Source organism: Oncorhynchus kisutch, linkage group LG20 (assembly GCF_002021735.2).
Source record: "Oncorhynchus kisutch isolate 150728-3 linkage group LG20, Okis_V2, whole genome shotgun sequence".
Classification (NCBI taxonomy): Eukaryota; Metazoa; Chordata; class Actinopteri; order Salmoniformes; family Salmonidae; genus Oncorhynchus; species Oncorhynchus kisutch.
This window is the reverse complement of record NC_034193.2, coordinates 6,745,656-6,770,579: the sequence shown is the minus strand read 5'-3', so window position 1 is coordinate 6,770,579 and position 24,924 is coordinate 6,745,656. Positions and strand designations below refer to the sequence as shown.

Genomic DNA, 24,924 nt, shown 5'->3' with positions numbered 1-24,924 from the left:
GGTCTAGGAACAGTGGGTTAACTGGTCTAGGAACAGTGGGTTAACTGGTCTAGGAACAGTGGGTTAACTGGTCTAGGAACAGTGGGTTAACTGGTCTAGGAACAGTGGGTTAACTGGCCTAGGAACAGTGGGTTAACTGCCTGTTCAGGGGAGGAACGACAGATTTGTACCATGTCAGCTCGGGGATTTGAACTTGCAACCTTCTGGTTACTAGTCCACCGCTCTAACCGCTAGGCTACCTGCCGTCCCTACACTCTAACCACTAGGCTACCTACCGCCCCTACACTCTAACCACTAGGCTACCTACCGCCCCTACACTCTAACCACTAGGCTACCTACCGCCCCTACACTCTAACCACTAGGCTACCCTGCCACCCCCCCCCCTCTCTCTTATAATTGTGTTGCAAGCGAAAGAACACTTCAATTCCTTGTCGAGTGATTTAATGCAGTAGACACACACACACACACACACACACACACACACACACACACACTCACACTAAGGTCTGAGCGCGGCTCCTCTCCGTGCCCGTCAGTATTATTGCTCAGCTTGTAGGTCCAGTAGTGTTTAGCTGTAATGAAGAAGTTCCAGGGGAGCAGGGAGCCGATTCCCAACAGGAAGAAGATCATGTACACCATACAGTACGAGTCTTCTGGACAGTGGCGGGAGGCTAGGGGCCGCCCGGTGGCCCCCGGGGGTCCTGCATGGTGCTGCTTGGGCAGGAGAGGGGCCCTGTCTATCTACCATGTAAGGAAGTGGGTATGGGGAAAGGTTATAAAAGTTAGCATTGGGTTAGTGTAGCATTGAAAATAAAGCAGTTTAATATTCTCTATAATGTCCAGAGTTTTGAGATTTTTTTGCCTTTCTAAATGATATGTTGTCTACATCTTAGCACGCACACACACACACACAGGCACACGCACACAGGCACACGCACACACAGGCACACGCACACAGGCACGCACAGGCACACGCAGGCACACGCACACGCACACACACTCTCTTTTATGGTTGTAAAATACTGCCCAATTTATTCCCCCTTTCCCAAAAACACGGGTAAATATTGGACTATAAAATGTGCCTTCCTGTTTTACACTGATGCTAAAATGTTTATTATATTCTACTGAGACATTGACTTTATGTTGGTATTCTTATCTTTTATTGTGTCTTGTTGTCCAGAAGGAAGCTGTAGTCAGCAGTCAGGTAGGTGCTGTATACTGTATCTATCCAGTATCACACCAGGATATTCCATCTATCTACTGTAGTCAGTCTACTGTAGTTAGTCTGCTGTAGTCAGTCTGCTGTAGTCAGTCTGCTGTAGTCAGTCTGCTGTAGTCAGTCTGCTGTAGTCAGCAGTCAGGTAGGTGCTGTATACCACAACTATCCTGGTTATATACAGTGGGGCAAAAAAGTATTTAGTTAGCCACCAATTGTGCAAGTTCTCCCACTTAAAAAGATGAGAGAGGCCTGTAATTTTCATCATAGGTACACTTCAACTATGACAGACAAAATGATCCAGAAAATCACATTGTAGGATTTTTTATGAATTTATTTACAAATTATGGTGGAAAATACGTATTTGGTCAATAACACAAGTTTATCTGAATACTTTGTTATATACCCTTTGTTGGCAATGACAGAGGTCAAACGTTTTCTGTAAGTCTTCACAAGGTTTTCACACACTGTTGCTGGTATTTTGGCCCATTCCTCCATGCAGATCTCCTCTAGAGCAGTGATGTTTTGGGGCTGTTGCTGGGCAACACGTACTTTCAACTCCCTCCAAAGATTTTCTATGGGGTTGAGATCTGGAGACTGGCTAGGGCACTCCAGGACCTTGAAATGCTTCTTACGAAGCCACTCCTTCGTTGCCCGGGCGGTGTGTTTGGGATCATTGTCATAATGAAAGACCCAGCCACGTTTCATCTTCAATGCCCTTGCTGATGGTAGGCTTTGTTACTTTGGTCCCAGCTCTCTGCAGGTCATTCACTAGGTCCCCCCGTGTGGTTCTGGGATTTTTGCTCACCGTTCTTGTGATCATTTTGACCCCACGGGGTGAGATCTTGCGTGGAGCCCCAGATCGAGGGAGATTATCAGTGGTCTTGTATGTCTTCCATTTCCTAATAATTGCTCCCACAGTTGATTTCTTCAAACCAAGCTGCTTACCTATTGCAGATTCAGTCTTCCCAGCCTGGTGCAGGTCTACAATTGTGTTTCTGGTGTCCTTTGACAGCTCTTTGGTCTTGGCCATAGTGGAGTTTGGAGTGTGACTGTTTGAGGTTGTGGACAGGTGTCTTTTATACAGGTAACGAGTGGAGGACAGAGGAGCCTCTTAAAGAAGAAGTTACAGGTCTGTGAGAGCCAGAAATCTTGCTTGTTTGTAGGTGACCAAATACTTATTTTCCACCATAATTTGCACATAAATTCATAAAAAATCCTACAATGTGATTTTCTGGATTTTTTTTCTAATTTTGTCTGTCATAGTTGAAGTGTATCTATGATGAAAATTACAGGCCTCTCTCATCTTTTTAAGTGGGAGAACTTGCACAATTGGTGGCTGTCTAAATATTTTTTTGCCCCACTGTATATATATATACACACAACTAACACATCTTGAAACTTGTTGATGACATTTACCTCATCAGTGTCCTGTCCCTCGGTCTCCTCGTCAGACATAGCGGAGGCGTGGATGGGAGAAGCTGCCCAGTAGGAGTTTACACTGGCCTGTAGAGACTCTGTACCATCAGCCATCATCACACACAGGGGGAAGAGGGAGACAAGAGAGGAGAGAGGGATGGAGGAGAGAGGGATGGAGAGGGACAGGAGGAGGAGAGGAGGAGACAAGGAGAGAGAAGGGCAGAGACAGGGGAGGGGGAAGAGGGAGGAAAGGAGAGAGGGTGGAATGTTTCTCCAGGGGTGTGTAGGACTGCTCTACCCAAGGTTGAGGTCCATAGTGTGGGGGAAAGACTCAGGCGACACTGGGGACTAGGGCAGTATGGGTAGTCAGGCTGACACTGGGGACTAGGGCAGTATGGGTAGTCAGGCTGACACTGGGGACTAGGGCAGTATGGGTAGTCAGGCTGACACTGGGGACTAGGGCAGTATGGGTAGTCAGGCTGACACTGGGGACCAGGGCAGTATGGGTAGTCAGGCTGACACTGGGGACCAGGGCAGTATTGGTAGTCAGGCTGACACTGGGGACCAGGGCAGTATGGGTAGTCAGGCTGACACTGGGGACCAGGGCAGTATGGGCAGAGACAGGGGAGGGGAAGAGAGACAAGGATAGAGACACGGGAGGGGGAAGAGAGACAAGGACAGAGACAGGGGAGGGGAAGAGAGAGGAAGGAGAGAGAGGACAGAGACACGGGAGGGGAAGAGAGAGGAAGGAGAGAGGACAGAGACAGGGGAGGGGGAAGAGAGAGGAAGGAGAGAGGACAGAGACAGGGGAGGGGGAAGAGAGAGGAAGGAGAGAGGACAGAGACAGGGGAGGGGGAAGAGAGAGAAGGAGAGAGAAGGACAGAGACAGGGGAGGGGGAGAGAGGAAAGAGAGAGAAGGGACAGAGACAGGCGGAGGGGAAGAGAGGAAGGAGGAGAGAAGGACAGAAGACAGGGGAGGGGGAAGAGAGAGGAAGGAGAGAGAAGGACAGAGACAGGGAGGGGGAAGAGAGAGAAGGAGAGAGAAGGACCAGAGGACAGGGGAGGGGGAAGAGAAGAGAGCAGGAAGAGCAGAGAGGACAGAGACCAGGGGAGGGGAACAGAGAGAGGAAGGAGAGAGAGGACAGAGACAGGGGAGGGGAAGAGAGAGAGGAAGGGCGAGAGAAGGACAGAGACAGGGGGAGTGGGAAAGAGAGGAGAGATGAAGGAGGATGAGAGGGACAGAGGACAGGGGGAGGGGGAAGGGGGAAGGAGAGAAGGAGAGAGAAGACAGAGACAGGGGCGTGGGAAGAGAGAGGAAAGGAGAGAGAAGGACCCAGAGAACAGGGGAGGGGGGAAAAAGAGCGAGAGGAAGGAAGGAGAGAGTAGAGGAGTAGGAGAGAGAGAAGAGGAGGAGTTGGTTGGAAGAGATGGAGAGAGGAGAGGGGCGAGAGAGAGAGAGAGGGACAGACAGGGGAGGGGGAAGGGACAGAGGAGAGGGGAAGAGAGGAGAGAAGGAGAGAGAGGACAGAGACAGGGGAGGGGAAGAGAGAGGAAGGAGAGGAAGGACAGAGACAGGGGAGGGGAAGAGAGAGGAAGGAGAGAGAGGACAGAGACAGGGGAGGGGGAGAGAGAGGAAGGAGAGAGAGGACAGAGACAGGGGAGGGGAAGAGAGACGAAGGAGAGAGAAGGACAGAGACAGGGGAGGGGGAAGAGAGAGAGGAAGGAGAGAGAGGACAGAGACAGGGGAGGGGGAAGAGAGTGGAAGGAGAGAGAAGGACAGAGACAGGGGAGGGGAAGAGAGAGAGGAGGAGGAGGAAGAGAGGGGAGGGGGAAAGCGGGAGGGGGAAAAGAGAGAGGAAGGAAGAGAGGAAAGAGACAGGGGAGGGGGGAAGAGAGAGGAAGGAGAGAGGGAAAGAGACAGGGGAGGGGAAGAGAGAGGAAGGAGCGAGGGGGACAGAGACAGGAGGGAAGAGAGAGGGAAGGAGAGAGAGGACAGAGACAGGGAGGGGGAAGAGAGACAAGGACAGAGACAGGGGAGGGGAAAGAGGAGACAAGGACAGGAAGGGGGAGGGGGAAGAGAGAGGAAGGAGAGAGAAGGACAGAGATAGGGGAGGGAAGAGGAGAGGACAGAGACAGGGAGGGGGAAGAGAGAGGAAGGAAGAGAAGGACAGAGACAGGGGAGGGGGAGAGAGAGGACAGAGACAGGGGAGGGGAAAGAGAGAGGAAGGAAAGAGAAGGACAGAGACAGGGGAGGGGGAAGAGAGAGGACAGAGACAGGGGAGGGGAAAGAGAGAGGAAGGAAAGAGAAGGACAGAGATAGGGGAGGGGAAGAGAGAGGACAGAGACAGGGGAGGGGGAAGAGAGAGGAAGGAGAGAAGGACAGAGACAGGGGAGGGGAAGAGAGAGGAAGGAGAGAGAGGACAGAGACAGGGGAGGGGGAAGAGAGAAGGAAGGAGAGAGGGGAGGGGGAAGAGAGAGGACAGAGGACAGGGGAAGGGGAAGAGAGAGGACAGACTCACAGGGGAGGGGGAAGAAGAGAGAGGAAGGAGAGAAGGACAGAGACAGGAGAGGGGGAAGAGAGACAAGGACAGAGACAGGGGGAGGGGGAAGAGAGAGGAAGGAGCGAGAGGACAGAGACAGGGGAGGGGAAAGAGAGAGGAAGGAGAGAGAGGACAGAGACAGGGGAGGGGAAGAGAGGAAGGAGAGAAGAGGACAGAGACAGGGGAGGGGGGAAGAGAGACAAGGACAAGACAGGGGAGGGGGAAGAGAGAGACAAGGACAGAGACAGGGGAGGGGGAAGAGGACAAGGACAGAGGACAGGGGGAAGGGAAGGAAGAGAGACAAGGACAGAGACAGGGGAGGGGGAAGAGAGAGGAAGGAGAGGAGAAGGACAGAGATAGGGGAGGGGAAGAGAGAGGACAGAGACAGGGGAGGGGGAAGAGAGAGGAAGGAAAGAGAAGGACAGAGACAGGGGAGGGGAAGGAGAGAGGACAGAGACAGGGAGGGGAAAGAGAGAGGAAGGAAAGAGAAGGACAGAGACAGGGGAGGGGGAAAGAGAGAGGACCAGAGACAGGGGAGGGGAAAGAGAGAGAGGAAGGAAAGAGAAGGACAGAGATAGGGGAGGGGAAGAGAGAGGACCAGAGACAGGGAGGGGGAAGAGAGGAGGAAGGAGAGAAGGACAGAGACAGGGGAGGGGGAGAGAGAAGGAGAGAGAGGACAGAACAGGGGAGAAGAGGAGGAAGGAGAGAGGGGAGGGGGGAGAGAGAGGAGAGAGACAGAGGGGAGGGGAGGGGAAGAGAGAGGACAGAGACAGGGGAGGGGAAGAGGGGGACAGAGACAGGGAGGGGAAGAGAGAGGACAGAGACAGGGGAGGGGGAAGAGAGAGGACAGACAGGGGAGGGGGAAGAGAGAGGAAGGAGAGAAGGACAGAGACAGGGGAGGGGGAAGAGAGAGGAAGGAGGGAAGGAGAGAAGGACAGAGACAGGGGAGGGGGAAGAGAGAGGAAGGAGCGAGAGGACGGAGACAGGGGAGGGGGAAGAGAGAGGAAGGAGCGAGAGGACGGAGACAGGGGAGGGGGAAGAGAGAGGAAGGAGCGAGAGGACGAGAAGGGGAGGGGGAAGAGAGAGGAAGGAGAGAGGAGGACGGAGACAGGGGAGAGGGAAGAGAGAGGAAGGAGAGAGAGGAAGGAGACAGGGGAGGGGGAAGAGAGAGGAAGGAGAGAGAGGAAGGAGACGAGGGGAGGGGGAAGAGAGAGCTCACATGAATGCATTTGACAACGACCATGACAGTTATAGTACAGAATATAGTGCTGTTATCTGTACCATGTAACAGGAGCACACACACGTATCCTCCACACTTATAAACCGGGAAGTTCAGGATGACCGTGACCCCTGACATCAGCACATGACCCACAACACTACCACTCAGATACTTATAGACATACGTCTGTGCGTGTGTGTGTGTGTAACACCATGGTAAATAATGTCACAGACAGTTAGGCTAGAAGTGAGAGAGCATTAGACATAGCTGCTTGTGTTCCACTTAACAGTGGAATGTGAAAACTACCTCTCCTCCCTAGTTGAGACAGTCTACTTCTGTGTCTATCTAGACCTAACACCACAGTTAACTGTATATAGACACAGAGGTAGACTAACACCACAGTTAACTGTTAAAGACAGGTCTATATAGATACAGAGGTAGACTAACACCACAGTTAACTGTTAAAGACAGGTCTATATAGACACAGAGGTAGACTAACACCACAGTTAACTGTTAAAGACAGTCCTAACTTCTACCACAGTTGAAATTGTTTCATCTGTCCTTGACTGGATAAAACAAGAAGAAAGTCTCACACTATGTAGGAGAATGGTTGGAATCCAGCGAACTTCTGGAAAGTAGTTAAATCTTTGAACCCCCCCCCCCCCCTCCCTAAGATCTGGAAAGCAGCATATGTCCTCTTCCTATGTCCTCTTCCTATGTCCTCTTCACATGTCCTCTTCACATGTCCTCTTCACATGTCCTCTTCCTATGTCCTCTTCCTATGTCCTCTTCCCCATAAAAGAGGAGATCCTTCTGACTTCTGTCAATTCACCAATTATTTTTGTCTTTCCAAAGATTTAGAATCCTTGGAGAACTCTCAGCTAATAACTTTTTAAACTTCTCATTCTATTCTAAATGTGCATCAATCTGGTTTAGGATCTGGACATCGCACCATTTCATCAATCTGGTTTTGGATCTGGACATCGCACCATTTCATCAATCTGGTTTTGGATCTGGACATCGCACCATTTCATCAATCTGGTTTTGGATCTGGACATCGCACCATTTCATCAATCTGGTTTTGGATCTGGACATCGCACTATTTCACCAATCTGGTTTTGGATCTGGACATCGCACCATTTCATCAATCTGGTTTTGGATCTGGACATCGCACCATTTCATCAATCTGGTTTTGGATCTGGACATCGCACTATTTCACCAATCTGGTTTTGGATCTGGACATCGCACCATTTCATCAATCTGGTTTTGGATCTGGACATCGCACCATTTCATCAATCTGGTTTTGGATCTGGACATCGCACCATTTCACCAATCTGGTTTTGGATCTGGACATCGCACCATTTCACCAGTCTGGTTTTGGATCTGGACATCGCACCATTTCACCAGTCTGGTTTTGGATCTGGACATCGCACCATTTCACCAATCTGGTTTTGGATCTGGACATCGCACCATTTCACCAGTCTGGTTTTGGATCTGGACATCGCACCATTTCACCAATCTGGTTTTGGATCTGGACATCGCACTATTTCAGCTGATGGTTATAGAGCAGCTATTCCCAAATGGTTTTGACCTGGTTCCCCAGAGGTACGGTAAAATTTGAGAGATGAGCTTAAAGTTTTCTTTACTGACCATCATTTTCACTTCTCTGACCGCTTGCATGATGACCAGTTTCTCACACGACTGGTCTATCTGGGTGATGTTTTTTCTCACCTGAATGATCTGAATCTAGGATTGTGAGTCTGTCCCCGTGGCAATGCCTTGACTGTGAGTCTGTCCCCCGTGGCAATGCCTTGACTGTGAGTCTGTCCATGTGTCCTTGATTGTGAGTCTGTCCCCATGTCCTTGACTGTGAGTCTGTCCCCGTGGCTATGCCTTGACTGTGAGTCTGTCCCTGTGTCCTTGACTGTGAGTCTGTCCCCGTGGCAATGCCTTGACTGTGAGTCTGTCCCCGTGTCCTTGACTGTGAGTCTGTCCCCGTGGCTATGCCTTGACTGTGAGTCTGTCCCTGTGTCCTTGACTGTGAGTCTGTCCCCGTGTCTATTCCTTGACTGTGAGTCTGTCCCCGTGTCCTTGACTGTGAGTCTGTCCCCGTGTCCTTGATTGTGAGTCTGTCCCCGTGTCCCTTGACTGTGAGTCTGTCCCCATGTCCTTGACTGTGAGTCTGTCCCCGTGGCAATGCCTTGACTGTGAGTCTGTCCCCATGTCCTTGACTGTGAGTCTGTCCCCGTGGCAATGCCTTGACTGTGAGTCTGTCCCCGTGGCTATGCCTTGACTGTGAGTCTGTCCCCGTGGCTATGCCTTGACTGTGAGTCTGTCCCCGTGTCCTTGACTGTGAGTCTGTCCCCGTGGCAATGCCTTGACTGTGAGTCTGTCCCCATGTCCTTGACTGTGAGTCTGTCCCCATGTCCTTGACTGTGAGTCTGTCCCCGTGTCCTGATTGTGAGTCTGTCCCCATGTCCTTGATGTGAGTCTGTCCCCGTGTCCTTGATTGTGAGTCTGTCCCATGTCCTTGACTGTGAGTCTGTCCCCGTGTCCTTGACTGTGAGTCTGTCCCCCATGTCCTTGACTGTGAGTCTGTCCCCATGTCCTTGACTGTGAGTCTGTCACCATGTCCTTGGACTGTAGAGTCTGTCCCGTGTCCTTGACTGTGAGTCTGTCCCGTGTCCTTGACTGTGAGTCTGTCCGATGTCCTTGACTGTGAGTCTGTCCCCATGTCCCTTGACTGTGAGTCTGGTCCCCATGTCCTTGGACTGTGAGTCTGTCCCCATGTCCTTGACTGTGAGTCTGTCCACCATGTCTTGACTGTGAGTCTGTCCCCATTGTCCTTGACTGTGAGTCTGTCCCCATGTCCTTGACTGTGAGTCTGTCCCCCATGTCCTTGACTGTGAGTCTGTCCCATGTCCTTGACTGTGGTCTGTCCCCTTGTCCTGACTGTGAGTCTGTCCCCCATGTCCTTGACTGTGAGTCTGTCCCCATGTCCTTGACTGTGAGGTCTGTCCCCATGTCCTTGACTTGTGAGTCTGTCCCCATGTCCTTGACTGTGAGTCTGTCCCCGTGGCTATGCCTTGACTGTGAGTCTGTCCCCGTGGCTATGCCTTGACTGTGAGTCTGTCCCCATGTCCTTGACTGTGAGTCTGTCCCCATGTCCTTGATTGTGAGTCTGTCCCCATGTCCTTGACTGTGAGTCTGTCCCCGTGGCAATGCCTTGACTGTGAGTCTGTCCCTGTGTCCTTGACTGTGAGTCTGTCCCCGTGGCAATGCCTTGACTGTGAGTCTGTCCCCGTGTCCTTGACTGTGAGTCTGTCCCCGTGGCTATGCCTTGACTGTGAGTCTGTCCCTGTGTCCTTGACTGTGAGTCTGTCCCCGTGTCTATTCCTTGACTGTGAGTCTGTCCCCGTGTCCTTGACTGTGAGTCTGTCCCCGTGTCCTTGATTGTGAGTCTGTCCCCGTGTCCTTGACTGTGAGTCTGTCCCCATGTCCTTGACTGTGAGTCTGTCCCCGTGGCAATGCCTTGACTGTGAGTCTGTCCCCATGTCCTTGACTGTGAGTCTGTCCCCGTGGCAATGCCTTGACTGTGAGTCTGTCCCCGTGGCTATGCCTTGACTGTGAGTCTGTCCCCGTGGCTATGCCTTGACTGTGAGTCTGTCCCCGTGGCTATGCCTGACTGTGAGTCTGGGTGGTGTCCATGACGTGATCTGTCCCCGTGGCAATGCCTTACTGTGCAGTCTGTCCCCATGTCCTTGACTGTCGAGTCTGTTCCCCATGTCCTTGACTGTGAGTCTGTTTCCCCGTTTGTCCTTGATTGTGAGTCTGTTCCCCATGTCCTTGGATTGTGAGTTCTGTCCCCGTTGTCCCTTGATTCGTTGGAGTCTGTCCCCATGTCCTTGACTGCTGAGTCTGTCCCCGTGTCCTTGCGACTTGTGACTTGAGTCTGTCCACATGTCCTTGACTGTGAGTCTGTCCCCATGTCCTTGACTGTGAGTCTGTCCCCGTGTCCTTGACTGTGAGTCTGTCACCATGTTCCCTTGACTGTGAGTCTGTCCTCGTGTCCTTGACCTGTGAGTCTCCGATGTCCTTGACTGTGAGTCTGTCCCCATGTCCTTGACTGTGAGTCTGTCCCGATGTCCTTGACTGTGAGTCTGTCCCCATGTCCTTGACTGTGAGTCTGTCCCCATGTCCTTGACTGTGAGTCTGTCCCCATGTCCTTGACTGTGAGTCTGTCCCCATGTCCTTGACTGTGAGTCTGTCCCCATGTCCTTGACTGTGAGTCTGTCCCCATGTCCTTGACTGTGAGTCTGTCCCCATGTCCTTGACTGTGAGTCTGTCCCCATGTCCTTGACTGTGAGTCTGTCCCCATGTCCTTGACTGTGAGTCTGTCCCCATGTCCTTGACTGTGAGTCTGTCCCCGTGGCTATGCCTTGACTGTGAGTCTGTCCCCGTGGCTATGCCTTGACTGTGAGTCTGTCCCCATGTCCTTGACTGTGAGTCTGTCCCCATGTCCTTGATTGTGAGTCTGTCCCCATGTCCTTGACTGTGAGTCTGTCCCCGTGGCAATGCCTTGACTGTGAGTCTGTCCCCATGTCCTTGACTGTGAGTCTGTCCCCGTGTCCTTGACTGTGAGTCTGTCCCTATGTCCTTGACTGTGAGTCTGTCCCCATGTCCTTGACTGTGAGTCTGTCCCCATGTCCTTGACTGTGAGTCTGTCCCCATGTCCTTGACTGTGAGTCTGTCCCCATGTCCTTGACTGTGAGTCTGTCCCCATGTCCTTGACTGTGCCAGACCCACTAGGACGACACCAGCCCATGTAAATGAAAGTAGCCAGCCTACAGTTAGGGAGTTTATGAAAACGTTATCTCTCGTTGACAGACTACTTAAACATAACGAAGCATCTGACCAAATTACGCAAGCTTTTAGTTCTGGGTTAACCGATTTCAATGAAAACGTGACCAGACAGATCACATGAAGCCACAATACTTTTTTCCAGTGAACCAATGTCACTCATACAGTTATAGGTGTGATGTGATTAAATGATGCGGTCTTCCGTTCTGCTATTTTCTTGCAAAACAAGAATTTTGCAACCTCTTTTTTTGATGAGCCAGTCAACCAGAGAGGACTATAGGATTGTAAAAGTGCTGATCCTGCATCCGTAAGTATCACGTGTTGGCAGGCATTTAAATAGAATCACGACTTTAATTCTAGTTCTGTGTTTCGCACAACTGCTGCGGTAAGATGATGCATCGACTAGGCTAATTCACAATCACATCAGCCTGAGATTGACTAGTCTGAAACTGTGATCACGAGTTTAGTGGCTATATTTGTTCATAACGCATCTATCCCCCAAACACAATAGTAATTCAACCGGTTCGCCTGCCTTTCCAGACTGCAACAGCAATCTAGTAACCTTTATACACTCCCTTCATCATTCGTTTGATTGAATCCATGGTACAACGTATCAAACCGGTAACACCGCATGGAACAGATTTCTTGAAACGTTCAGAATACACCGTCAGTCACCAACCAATGTGCGGTGTGTACTCAAGAAAACAAATATCCCTGATCGATATCCACGTAGCATCAAATACTCACCTACTATTCGACGCGTGTCACCCATCAATCAACATGAGAAAGAAAGCACACATTCGCTGATGTTGTTGGTCAGAATAGGTTGAATCCGATGTAAAAGTCAGACTTGAATCTGACTTGTGTTATTGTTGTCTCAGTAGTCGGTCGTCACCAGTTACCACAGCCACAGAGTTATAAACTCCGCCCTTTTCTTAAATGTAGCTTCTTAAAATTAGATTTGAAACCTGACCATAAGCACAATGTTAACCTTATGCTTAACTCTAACCATAATTTAAGACCAAAAAGCTATGTTTTGTTAATATACATTTTTGACGATTTTTTTTATTTTACACTTCGTAGTTGTGGTAACTAGTGGAAACCAAACCATCCTCGCTGTGTTTCTCTCAAGTTCCTGACTACAGAGACCAGAGTATTGTTTAAAATGTTTTGTTTTATTTAACCTTTACTTAACTAGGTAAGTCCGTTAAGAACAAATTGTTATTTACAATGACGGCCAAACCCGGACGAAGCTGGGCTAATTGTGCGCCGCACCTCTGGCACTCAAAAATCACCGCCGGATGTGATACTGCCTGGACCCCAGAATTCAGAGCAGTCGTCGCAGGTATTAACAATGTATCCACGAGTGTATGGATTAATCGTGCAGTACTCATATTCAACAGTATACGGCAATGTGGGACCGCATATTTTGTTAGCGATGGTTTAGAAAAGTAATACCCGTGTATTGTGAATGAATACTGTACAGCCCTCATTTATTGTACCAGTCAACCTACTAAAAACAAAGCAACGTGGATGTTTTGGAGTCTGATAACTCTGAGGAGCACTTGGGTACTGAGCAGACAGAGCCAAGTTAGTCTGGGTGATTCCCTCCACCATCCTCTTCCAAAGGCAAGATAGTAATGCTTGTGAATTGAATCTAAACACGCTAATCAACGCAGAAAAAAAAACAACCTAAAATAACATGTACAGAAATGCAGTATTTAATGGATCTTCAATGATGTGTTTTATATGTTTCAATGTATAAGAAATATTTCCCATAATAAAAAAAATTGACTGAGTCAAGTGGAGCGCGACTGTGTGTCATGACTCGTCTGTTAGTGATGTCATATGCACGCGTCATTTAATGTGTCCACAGAGAATGGACTGAGTCAAGTGGAGCGCGACTGTGTGTCATGACTCGTCTGTTAGTGATGTCATATGCACGCGTCATTTAATGTGTCCACAGAGAATGGACTGAGTCAAGTGGAGCGCGACTGTGTGTCATGACTCGTCTGTTAGTGATGTCATATGCACGCGTCATTTAATGTGTCCACAGAGAATGGACTGAGTCAAGTGGAGCGCGACTGTGTGTCATGACTCGTCTGTTAGTGATGTCATATGCACGCGTCATTTAATGTGTCCACAGAGAATGGACTGAGTCAAGTGGAGCGCGACTGTGTGTCATGACTCGTCTGTTAGTGATGTCATATGCACGCGTCATTTAATGTGTCCACAGAGAATGGACTGAGTCAAGTGGAGCGCGACTGTGTGTCATGACTCGTCTGTTAGTGATGTCATATGCACGCGTCATTTAATGTGTCCACAGAGAATGGACTGAGTCAAGTGGAGCGCGACTGTGTGTCATGACTCGTCTGTTAGTGATGTCATATGCACGCGTCATTTAATGTGTCCACAGAGAATGGACTGAGTCAAGTGGAGCGCGACTGTGTGTCATGACTCGTCTGTTAGTGATGTCATATGCACGCGTCATTTAATGTGTCCACAGAGAATGGACTGAGTCAAGTGGAGCGCGACTGTGTGTCATGACTCGTCTGTTAGTGATGTCATATGCACGCGTCATTTAATGTGTCCACAGAGAATGGACTGAGTCAAGTGGAGCGCGACTGAGTCAAGTGGAGCGCGACTGTGTGTCATGACTCGTCTGTTAGTGATGTCATATGCACGCGTCATTTAATGTGTCCACAGAGAATGGACTGAGTCAAGTGGAGCGCGACTGTGTGTCATGACTCGTCTGTTAGTGATGTCATATACACGCGTCATTTAATGTGTCCACAGAGAATGGACTGAGTCAAGTGGAGCGCGACTGTGTGTCATGACTCGTCTGTTAGTGATGTCATATGCACGCGTCATTTAATGTGTCCACAGAGAATGGACTGAGTCAAGTGGAGCGCGACTGTGTGTCATGACTCGTCTGTTAGTGATGTCATATGCACGCGTCATTTAATGTGTCCACAGAGAATGGACTGAGTCAAGTGGAGCGCGACTGTGTGTCATGACTCGTCTGTTAGTGATGTCATATGCACGCGTCATTTAATGTGTCCACAGAGAATGGACTGAGTCAAGTGGAGCGCGACTGTGTGTCATGACTCGTCTGTTAGTGATGTCATATGCACGCGTCATTTAATGTGTCCACAGAGAATGGACTGAGTCAAGTGGAGCGCGACTGTGTGTCATGACTCGTCTGTTAGTGATGTCATATGCACGCGTCATTTAATGTGTCCACAGAGAATGGACTGAGTCAAGTGGAGCGCGACTGTGTGTCATGACTCGTCTGTTAGTGATGTCATATGCACGCGTCATTTAATGTGTCCACAGAGAATGGACTGAGTCAAGTGGAGCGCGACTGTGTGTCATGACTCGTCTGTTAGTGATGTCATATGCACGCGTCATTTAATGTGTCCACAGAGAATGGACTGAGTCAAGTGGAGCGCGACTGTGTGTCATGACTCGTCTGTTAGTGATGTCATATGCACGCGTCATTTAATGTGTCCACAGAGAATGGACTGAGTCAAGTGGAGCGCGACTGTGTGTCATGACTCGTCTGTTAGTGATGTCATATGCACGCGTCATTTAATGTGTCCACAGAGAATGGACTGTTTCCCCCTTCTCTTTTATTGAGCAGACTGAGTTTGATTTTGAAGGCAAACTGCAAATTCCACTATTGTGGCTAGCTTCATAACACAACTCAGTCCGGTCAAGTCTCACTAGCCAACTGGAGCTAGCTGGCTGCTTATAATGTTAGCTTTGGGCAACAGGGTAGATGTCTAGCTAATGTAGTTATTTTCATGAACTGAAGTTCGATTTCAATAGGAGAACAACAAGTGGCTAACTAGCTAATAACTAGCTAATACTTACTCACATGGATTCCTAAATCATTGCTAAGAATAATGAAAATGACTGCCGTTTCTACTGGTCATTGTGTTCAGGCTGGTTGTATTGGTGCGAGCTAGGTATCAAGCGAAAGCTTCGAATAACATCTGTATCAAAGATATTTGCAAACATTTTTGATCCCGCTCTGATTTCAAATGCCTCAGCACAGACGTTTTCCCATTTGGTTGAACAAATAATGCCTTATTACCAACTCAGTATTGTAAACACAAATTCAGCACACACAACCTTCTACAATAGAATTTTGTTATTTGACGTGTGTTTCTTTTTTGACACACAAAGACCCAAACAGCATTCCATAGAAATCTACCTGAAAGATGGGGAGTATGGGGGGTGATAAGTGACAGAATTAAGCCAAGGCAACCGTACAACTGTGTGGCTGTCGCCTACCATTGAACGCCTTACTAACGCCTGAGTGAAGGCTGCGTGTTACTAACACGTCGTCATACCAACGCCTGCGTGACGACTGTGTGTAATTAACACATCGTCATACCAACGTCACCAATCTAACCACTAGGCTACCTGCAGTCCCTACACTCTAACCACTAGGCTACCTGCCGTCCCTACACTCTAACCACTAGGCTACCTGCCATCCCTACACTCTAACCACTAGGCTACCTGCCGTCCCTACACTCTAACCACTAGGCTACCTGTCGCCCCTACACTCTAACCACTAGGCTACCTGCCGCCCCTACACTCTAACCACTAGGCTACCTGCCGCCCCTACACTCTAACCAATATGCCGTCCCTACACTCTAACCACTAGGCTACCTGCTGCCCCTACACTCTAACCACTAGGCCGTCCCTACACTCTAACCACCAGGCTACCTGCCGCCCCTACACTCTAACCACTAGGCTACCTGCCATCCCTACACTCTAACCACTAGGCTACCTGCCGTCCCTACACTCTAACCACTACGCTACCTGCCGTCCCTACACTCTAACCACTAGGCTACCTGTCGCCCCTACACTCTAACCACTAGGCCACCTGCCGTCTCTACACTCTAACCACTAGGCTACCTGCCGCCCCTACACTCTAACCACTAGGCCGTCCCTACACTCTAACCACTAGGCTACCTGCCGCCCCTACACTCTAACCACTAGGCCGTCCCTACACTCTAACCACCAGGCTGCCTGCCGCCCCTACACTCTAACCACTAGGCTACCTGCCGTCCCTACACTCTAACCACTAGGCTACCTGCCGTCCCTACACTCTAACCACTAGGCTACCTGCCGTCCCTACACTCTAACCACTAGGCTACCTGCCGTCCCTACACTCTAACCACTAGGCTACCTGCCGTCCCTACACTCTAACCACTAGGCTACCTGCCGTCCCTACACTCTAACCACTAGGCTACCAGCCGCCCTACCTGCTACTCCAATAACTGAGGAGAAGGAAGGCTACCTGCCGCCCCTAAACTCTAACCACTAGGCTGTCCCTACACTCTAACGACCAGGCTACCTGCTGCCCCTACACTCTAACCACTAGGCTACCTGCCGTCCCTATACTCTAACCACTAGGCTACCTGCCGTCCCTACACTCTAACCACTAGGCTACCTGCCGTCCCTACACTCTAACCACTAGGCTACCTGCCGTCCCTACACTCTAACCATAAGGCTACCTGTCGTCCCTACACTCTAACCACTAGGCTACCTGCCGTCTCTATACTCTAACCACTAGGCTGCCTGCCGTCCCTACACTCTAACCACTAGGCTACCTGCCGCCCCTACACTCTAACCACTAGGCTACCTGTCGTCCCTACACGCTAACCACTAGGCTACCTGCCGTCCCTACACTCTAACCACTAGGCTACCGGCCGTCCCTTCACTCTAACCACTAGGCTACCAGCCGTCCCTACAGTCTAACCACTAGTCTACCTGCCGTCCCTACACTCTAACCACTAGGCTACCTGCCATCCCTACACTCTAACCACTAGGCTACCTGCCGTCCCTACACTCTAACCACTAGGCTACCTGCCGTCCCTACACTCTAACCACTAGGCTACCTGCCGTCCCTACACTCTAACAACTAGGCTACCAGCCGCCCTACCTGCTACTCCAATAACTGAGGAGAAGGAAGTAGCTCGAGAAAGTACACAAGCCAAGTGATAAGTTCCAGCCATCTTCTGTGATTACCTTTAATTAGCATTCTTTGTTTTAGCCAAGGCCAGTGTGCGTCCTTCAGAAATGTCCTTTCATATTTCTTACTATTCATGTGTTGTGGACGCACTCCACGTTGTTACGCTAATTAGCATTTTTTACCGCGAGCTAGCAACTGTAAGCTTGCTAACCCTATTGTTTCTGTTATCTAATTTCAGACATTTAGCATTTCAGTGTATAGTATAATGTCCACCAGTGTCTAGTCGTATATGCGCTGTGGATGTATGGATGTTTACTGTATAGATTTTGTGGGTAGCATTGTTAGCATTGTTAGCATTGTTAGCTGCTGCTCGGTGGTGCTGTGTAGTTGCACTCCTTTGATCATTCATTAGTGAAGTCACAGCCATGTTGTTAGGTTGTATTGCCCTGTGCAGCAGATAACCAATTGTAGCCATATTATTTATAGCTGCCATTGAGCAGCTTCCTGCTCTATGTGAATCAGAGTCAATAAACTACCTTAACTGGAATTGTGTGTATTGTTGTGAATTGTTAGATATTACTGTACTGTTGGAGCTAGGAACACAAGCATTTCTCTACACCCGCAATAATATCTAATAAATATATGTATGTAACCAATAAAAATGGATTTGATTTGATGACATCATAATGGTATCCTAATATAGTGTGGATACAGTAGTAGACTGTTCTACAATGATTACATCATAATGGTATCCTAATATAGTGTGGATACAGTAGTAGACTGTTCTACAATGATTACATCATAATGGTATCCTAATATAGTGTGGATACAGCAGTAGTCTGTTCTACAATGATGACATCATAATGGTATCCTAATATAGTGTGGATACAGTAGTAGACTGTTCTACAATGATTACATCATAATGGTATCCTAATATAGTGTGGATACAGTAGTAGACTGTTCTACAATGATGACATCATAATGGTATCCTAATATAGTGTGGATACAGGAGTAGCCCGTTCTACAATGATGACATCATAATGGTATCCTAATATAGTGTGGATACAGGAGTAGACTGTTCTACACTGATGACATCATAATGGTATCCTAATATAGTGTGGATACAGGAGTAGACTGTTCTACACTGATGACATCATAATGGTATCCTAATATAGTGTGGATACAGGAGTAGACTGTTCTACAATGATGTAACTGTATATGCTAGTGTTATTTATCTAGTTGATGAATGAAATTGTAAATGTGGCTGGGTACGGTCCTTCATTCAATGATTACACGGTTGATACAGGAGTAGCCTAAAGTCTACAATAATACCGTAATTGATTGTCCTATAGTATAATTTATTTCATTGATGAGGATGGGTAGGCTACTTCAGGCAGTGAATACTGGATGTCGTTCTATCTCTGGGAGTATGTTAATGTGGGGATTTTCATCTGTTGAATGATGGCAAAGTCCAACTCATTTCAAAATCTATCTTTCTTTTAGTCAACAAGTGATGAGCCAGAGCAACCAATCAACGTCACTGCAGCTGTTCTACCCACAACCCACCCTGCTCTCCCTCCACAAACAACCTCTCATCCTCTTCTCCTGTTCAACTCAACTCACCACACTGAAAAGGACTTTACATACATACCTCTGTGCCCATTTCAGAGCATCATCATCCATCCAAAGCCTCAGCTGGATGCCTAAAATGTGAGAAATGTATACAAGATGCTACAGTAGTGTGTGTGTGTGTGTGTGTGTGTGTGTGTGTGTGTGTGTGTGTGTGTGTGTGTGTGTGTGTGTGTGTGTGTGTGCAGTGGCGGATTTAGTTCAGGCAACATGGGCAGCCGCCCAGGATGGCATCTTGCCGGTGGCAGCACGGGGCGCCCGCACACAATTATTTTTTTGAATGGTGACATTTGCGCGAACGGTGTTCTATCGCTCCTTTGCACGTCAGGTCAATGATATCATGTCACCGTGTGGGACTGTGGGTCAATTAACATTGTCGGAGTGGGCGCCCTGATTCTAGTTTGGGAGCTAGGCAGGCTGCTATCTGGGAAGGTCTCCCATTCAGAAGTATGAGAGGGGGAGGGGAGCGGGGGTAGGTTGACCTCAGGTCTCCCCACTGGATTCCAGACGTGTGTTTGGAATCACAAATGACCAAGTGCGAGGCAGATTACTCAGAGAACCAGACTTCCTGCTAGCTAGAGCAATAGACATTTTCCGTGCTAGTGAAGTGAGCTGAAAATGCTTCATGATGAAGTCGAGGTGCCGGTTCTCAAGGTGCATAAGAAAACACAGAAATGGCATAAAAAGACAGAGACAGAGACAGAGAGAGAGAGAGAGAGAGAGAGAGAGACAGAGACAGAGACAGAGACAGAGACAGAGACAGAGACAGAGACAGAGACAGACAGAGAGACAGAGAGAGAGACAGAGACAGAGAGAGAGACAGAGACAGAGACAGAGACAGACAGAGAGACAGAGACAGAGACAGAGAGAGAGACAGAGACAGAGACAGAGACAGACAGAGAGACAGAGACAGAGACAGAGAGAGAGACAGAGACAGAGACAGAGACAGAGACAGAGACAGAGAGAGAGACAGAGACAGAGACAGAGACAGAGACAGAGAGAGAGACAGAGACAGAGACAGAGACAGAGACAGAGACAGAGACAGAGACAGAGACAGAGACAGAGACAGAGACAGACAGAGAGACAGAGACAGAGACAGAGACAGAGAGAGAGACAGAGACAGAGACAGAGACAGAGACAGAGACAGAGACAGAGACAGAGACAGAGACAGAGACAGAGACAGACAGAGAGACAGAGACAGAGACAGAGACAGAGAGAGAGACAGAGACAGAGACAGAGACAGAGACAGAGACAGAGACAGAGACAGAGACAGAGACAGAGACAGAGACAGACAGAGAGACAGAGACAGAGACAGAGACAGAGACAGAGACAGAGACAGAGACAGAGACAGAGAGAGAGACAGAGACAGAGACAGAGACAGAGACAGAGACAGAGACAGAGACAGAGACAGAGACAGACAGAGAGACAGAGACAGAGACAGAGACAGAGAGAGAGACAGAGACAGAGACAGTACACAGCTTGTAAAAAAAAAAAAAAAAGTAGCAGGGAGAATCCTCACATTGTGGGTACAAATATGAACCACAAAAATGTCCAGCATTCGGTCAGATATACAAAGTTACAGAAAAAATTCAAAGCGTTGACAGGCAGATTACAGCAGGACAGCATGTAGCTCAGCTAATGACGGGCAATGAGACAAATACTGAGAAAGAGCACTGGACAGAAACAATCACAACACTTTCTGTTAAAGGTGGATTACGGGAGCCAAATATTTTTGGGAGACTTGAAAAACGCTGAAAGTGAAAGTGAATGGTGATTCCATGCAAAAATCCAACTGCAAGCTTGTGCCATATTCTGGCCACCAGATGGAGCCAAAAGGCAAGAAAACGCTCAAATGTCAAATACAAAGAGAACGTGGTTTGAACTGGAATTTCAAGTGATAGAACAAGATATCCCCTGTAATACTTTGAATATCAGCTTGTCTGTTTAGTACAGAGAATATTCAAGCTTGAACAAAATCACGGAGACGGACATTTTGAGTGAATATGAACAAAATCACGGAGACGGACATTTTGAGTGAATATGAACAAATGTCACGTTCTGACCTTAGTTCCTTTGTTTAATCTTTGTTTTAGTATGATCAGGGCGTGAGTTGGGGTGGGCAGTCTATGTTTGTTTTTCTATGTTGGTTTTTGTGTTCGGCCTGGTATGGTTCTCAATCAGAGGCAGGTGTCGTTAGCTGTCTCTGATTGAGAATCATACTTAGGTAGCCTTTTTCCACCTGGGTTTTGGTGGGTGGTTGTTTTCAGTCTTTGTGTGTCTGCACCAGACAGAACTGTTCCGGTTGTTTTCAGTCTTTGTGTGTGTCTGCACCAGACAGAACTGTTCCGGTTGTTTTCAGTCTTTGTGTGTGTCTGCACCAGACAGAACTGTTCCGGTTGTTTTCAGTCTTTGTGTGTGTCTGCACCAGACAGAACTGTTCCGGTTGTTTTCAGTCTTTGTGTGTCTGCACCAGACAGAACTGTTCTGGTTGTTTTCAGTCTTTGTGTGTCTGCACCAGACAGAACTGTTCCGGTTGTTTTCAGTCTTTGTGTGTGTCTGCACCAGACAGAACTGTTCCGGTTGTTTTCAGTCTTTGTGTGTGTCTGCACCAGACAGAACTGTTCCGGTTGTTTTCAGTCTTTGTGTGTCTGCACCAGACAGAACTGTTCCGGTTGTTTTCAGTCTTTGTGTGTCTGCACCAGACAGAACTGTTCCGGTTGTTTTCAGTCTTTGTGTGTCTGCACCAGACAGAACTGTTCCGGTTGTTTTCAGTCTTTGTGTGTGTCTGCACCAGACAGAACTGTTCCGGTTGTTTTCAGTCTTTGTGTGTCTGCACCAGACAGAACTGTTCCGGTTGTTTTCAGTCTGTGTGTGTCTGCACCAGACAGGACTGTTCCGGTTGTTTTCAGTCTTTGTGTGTCTGCACCAGACAGAACTGTTCCGGTTGTTTTCAGTCTTTGTGTGTGTCTGCACCAGACAGAACTGTTCCGGTTGTTTTCAGTCTTTGTGTGTGTCTGCACCAGACAGAACTGTTCCGGTTGTTTCCAGTCTTTGTGTGTCTCCACCAGACAGAACTGTTCCGGTTGTTTCCAGTCTTTGTGTGTCTCCACCAGACAGAAGTGTTCCGGTTGTTTCCAGTCTTTGTGTGTCTCCACCAGACAGAACTGTTCCGGTTGTTTCCAGTCTTTGTGTGTCTCCACCAGACAGAACTGTTCCGGTTGTTTCCAGTCTTTGTGTGTCTCCACCAGACAGAACTGTTCCGGTTGTTTCCAATCTTTGTGTGTCTCCACCAGACAGAACTGTTCCGGTTGTTTTCAGTCTTTGTGTGTCTCCACCAGACAGAACTGTTCCGGTTGTTTTCAGTCTTTGTGTGTCTCCACCAGACAGAACTGTTCCGGTTGTTTTCAGTCTTTGTGTGTCTCCACCAGACAGAACTGTTCCGGTTGTTTCCAGTCTTTGTGTGTCTCCACCAGACAGAACTGTTCCGGTTGTTTCCAGTCTTTGTGTGTCTCCACCAGACAGAACTGTTCCGGTTGTTTCCAGTCTTTGTGTTTCTCCACCAGACAGAACTGTTCCGGTTGTTTCCAGTCTTTGTGTGTCTCCACCAGACAGAACTGTTCCGGTTGTTTTCAGTCTTTGTGTGTCTCCACCAGACAGAACTGTTCCGGTTGTTTCCAGTCTTTGTGTGTCTCCACCAGACAGAACTGTTCCGGTTGTTTTCAGTCTTTGTGTGTCTACACCAGACAGAACTGTTCCGGTTGTTTTCAGTCTTTGTGTGTCTCCACCAGACAGAACTGTTCCGGTTGTTTTCAGTCTTTGTGTGTCTCCACCAGACAGAACTGTTCCGGTTGTTTCCAGTCTTTGTGTGTCTCCACCAGACAGAACTGTTCCGGTTGTTTCCAGTCTTTGTGTGTCTCCACCAGACAGAACTGTTCCGGTTGTTTCCATTCTTTGTGTTTCTCCACCAGACAGAACTGTTCCGGTTGTTTCCAGTCTTTGTGTGTCTCCACCAGACAGAACTGTTCCGGTTGTTTTCAGTCTTTGTGTGTCTCCACCAGACAGAACTGTTCCGGTTGTTTCCAGTCTTTGTGTGTCTCCACCAGACAGAACTGTTCCGGTTGTTTCCAGTCTTTGTGTGTCTACACCAGACAGAACTGTTCCGGTTGTTTTCAGTCTTTGTGTGTCTACACCAGACAGAACTGTTCCGGTTGTTTCCAGTCTTTGTGTGTCTCCACCAGACAGAACTGTTCCGGTTGTTTCCAGTCTTTGTGTGTCTCCACCAGACAGAACTGTTCCGGTTGTTTCCAGTCTTTGTGTTTCTCCACCAGACAGAACTGTTCCGGTTGTTTCCAGTCTTTGTGTGTCTCCACCAGACAGAACTGTTCCGGTTGTTTTCAGTCTTTGTGTGTCTCCACCAGACAGAACTGTTCCGGTTGTTTCCAGTCTTTGTGTGTCTCCACCAGACAGAACTGTTCTGGTTGTTTCCAGTCTTTGTGTGTCTACACCAGACAGAACTGTTCCGGTTGTTTTCAGTCTTTGTGTGTCTACACCAGACAGAACTGTTCCGGTTGTTTCCAGTCTTTGTGTTTCTCCACCAGACAGAACTGTTCCGGTTGTTTCCAGTCTTTGTTTGTCTCCACCAGACAGAACTGTTCCGGTTGTTTCCAGTCTTTGTGTGTCTCCACCAGACAGAACTGTTCCGGTTGTTTCCAGTCTTTGTGTGTCTCCACCAGACAGAACTGTTCCGGTTGTTTTCAGTCTTTGTGTGTCTACACCAGACAGAACTGTTCCGGTTGTTTTCAGTCTTTGTGTGTCTACACCAGACAGAACTGTTCCGGTTGTTTTCAGTCTTTGTGTGTCTACACCAGACAGAACTGTTCCGGTTGTTTTCAGTCTTTGTGTGTCTCCACCAGACAGAACTGTTCCGGTTGTTTCCAGTCTTTGTGTGTCTCCACCAGACAGAACTGTTCCGGTTGTTTTCAGTCTTTGTGTGTCTCCACCAGACAGAACTGTTCCGGTTGTTTCCACTCTTTGTGTGTCTACACCAGACAGAACTGTTCCGGTTGTTTCCAGTCTTTGTGTGTCTCCACCAGACAGAACTGTTCCGGTTGTTTCCAGTCTTTGTGTGTCTACACCAGACAGAACTGTTCCGGTTGTTTCCAGTCTTTGTGTGTCTCCACCAGACAGAACTGTTCCGGTTGTTTCCAGTCTTTGTGTGTCTACACCAGACAGAACTGTTCCGGTTGTTTTCAGTCTTTGTGTGTCTACACCAGACAGAACTGTTCCGGTTGTTTTCAGTCTTTGTGTGTCTCCACCAGACAGAACTGTTCCGGTTGTTTCCAGTCTTTGTGTGTCTCCACCAGACAGAACTGTTCCGGTTGTTTTCAGTCTTTGTGTGTCTCCACCAGACAGAACTTTTCCGGTTGTTTCTTTGTTGTTTTGTTAGTCAGTGTTCAGTTTTGATTATTATTAAAAATCATGAACGCTGCACCTTGGGTCCTCACCTTCATCCACCGACGAGAGCCATTACAACAAATCACAGAGACAGACATTTTGAGTAAATATGAACGAATCACGGAGACGGACATTTTGAGTGAATATGAACGAATCACGGAGACGGACATTTTGAGTAAATATGAACGAATCACGGAGACGGACATTTTGAGTGAATATGAACGAATCACGGAGACGGACATTTTGAGTGAATATGAATGAATCACGGAGACGGACATTTTGAGTGAATATTAAGATTTATTCACAGGACCTGGAAGTGCTCCAGTAGTTCATCACGTCGACCCAGAAGTCACAGCGGCGGTTCGCTGGTGCCTGTAGCACTCAAACAAAAACAGGAAAAGGAAATGAACCGAAAAACGTGGATGTTGTCGTCGGGTAGACTGAGCTTACCGAATGGGTAAAAAAAACCTTGGCGACAATCGTGAAACCAAACAAAATACAAATGGAACCACCGGATCCAAACAAAGCCATTAAATAGAAACCAGGATCCTTTACGTTTCGTTAAAGAGGTACTGAAATGCACCAAGGTATTTTCAGT

The 24,924-nt window shown here is 48.3% G+C and overlaps 1 protein-coding gene across 1 annotated transcript in view; it reads right to left on the bottom strand.

Moving 5' to 3' along the window:
• slc29a3 (solute carrier family 29 member 3) overlaps nt 1-12,563 on the bottom strand; it is a 55,112-nt gene extending 42,549 nt beyond the window's left edge. Inside the window, 3 exon segments of the mRNA XM_031799297.1 lie at nt 499-741; nt 2,636-3,228; nt 12,002-12,563. Coding sequence (XP_031655157.1) covers nt 499-741; nt 2,636-2,752 — 360 coding nt within the window. The 5' untranslated portion in view covers nt 2,753-3,228; nt 12,002-12,563.
• Nucleotides 12,564-24,924: the final 12,361 nt, after the last annotated feature.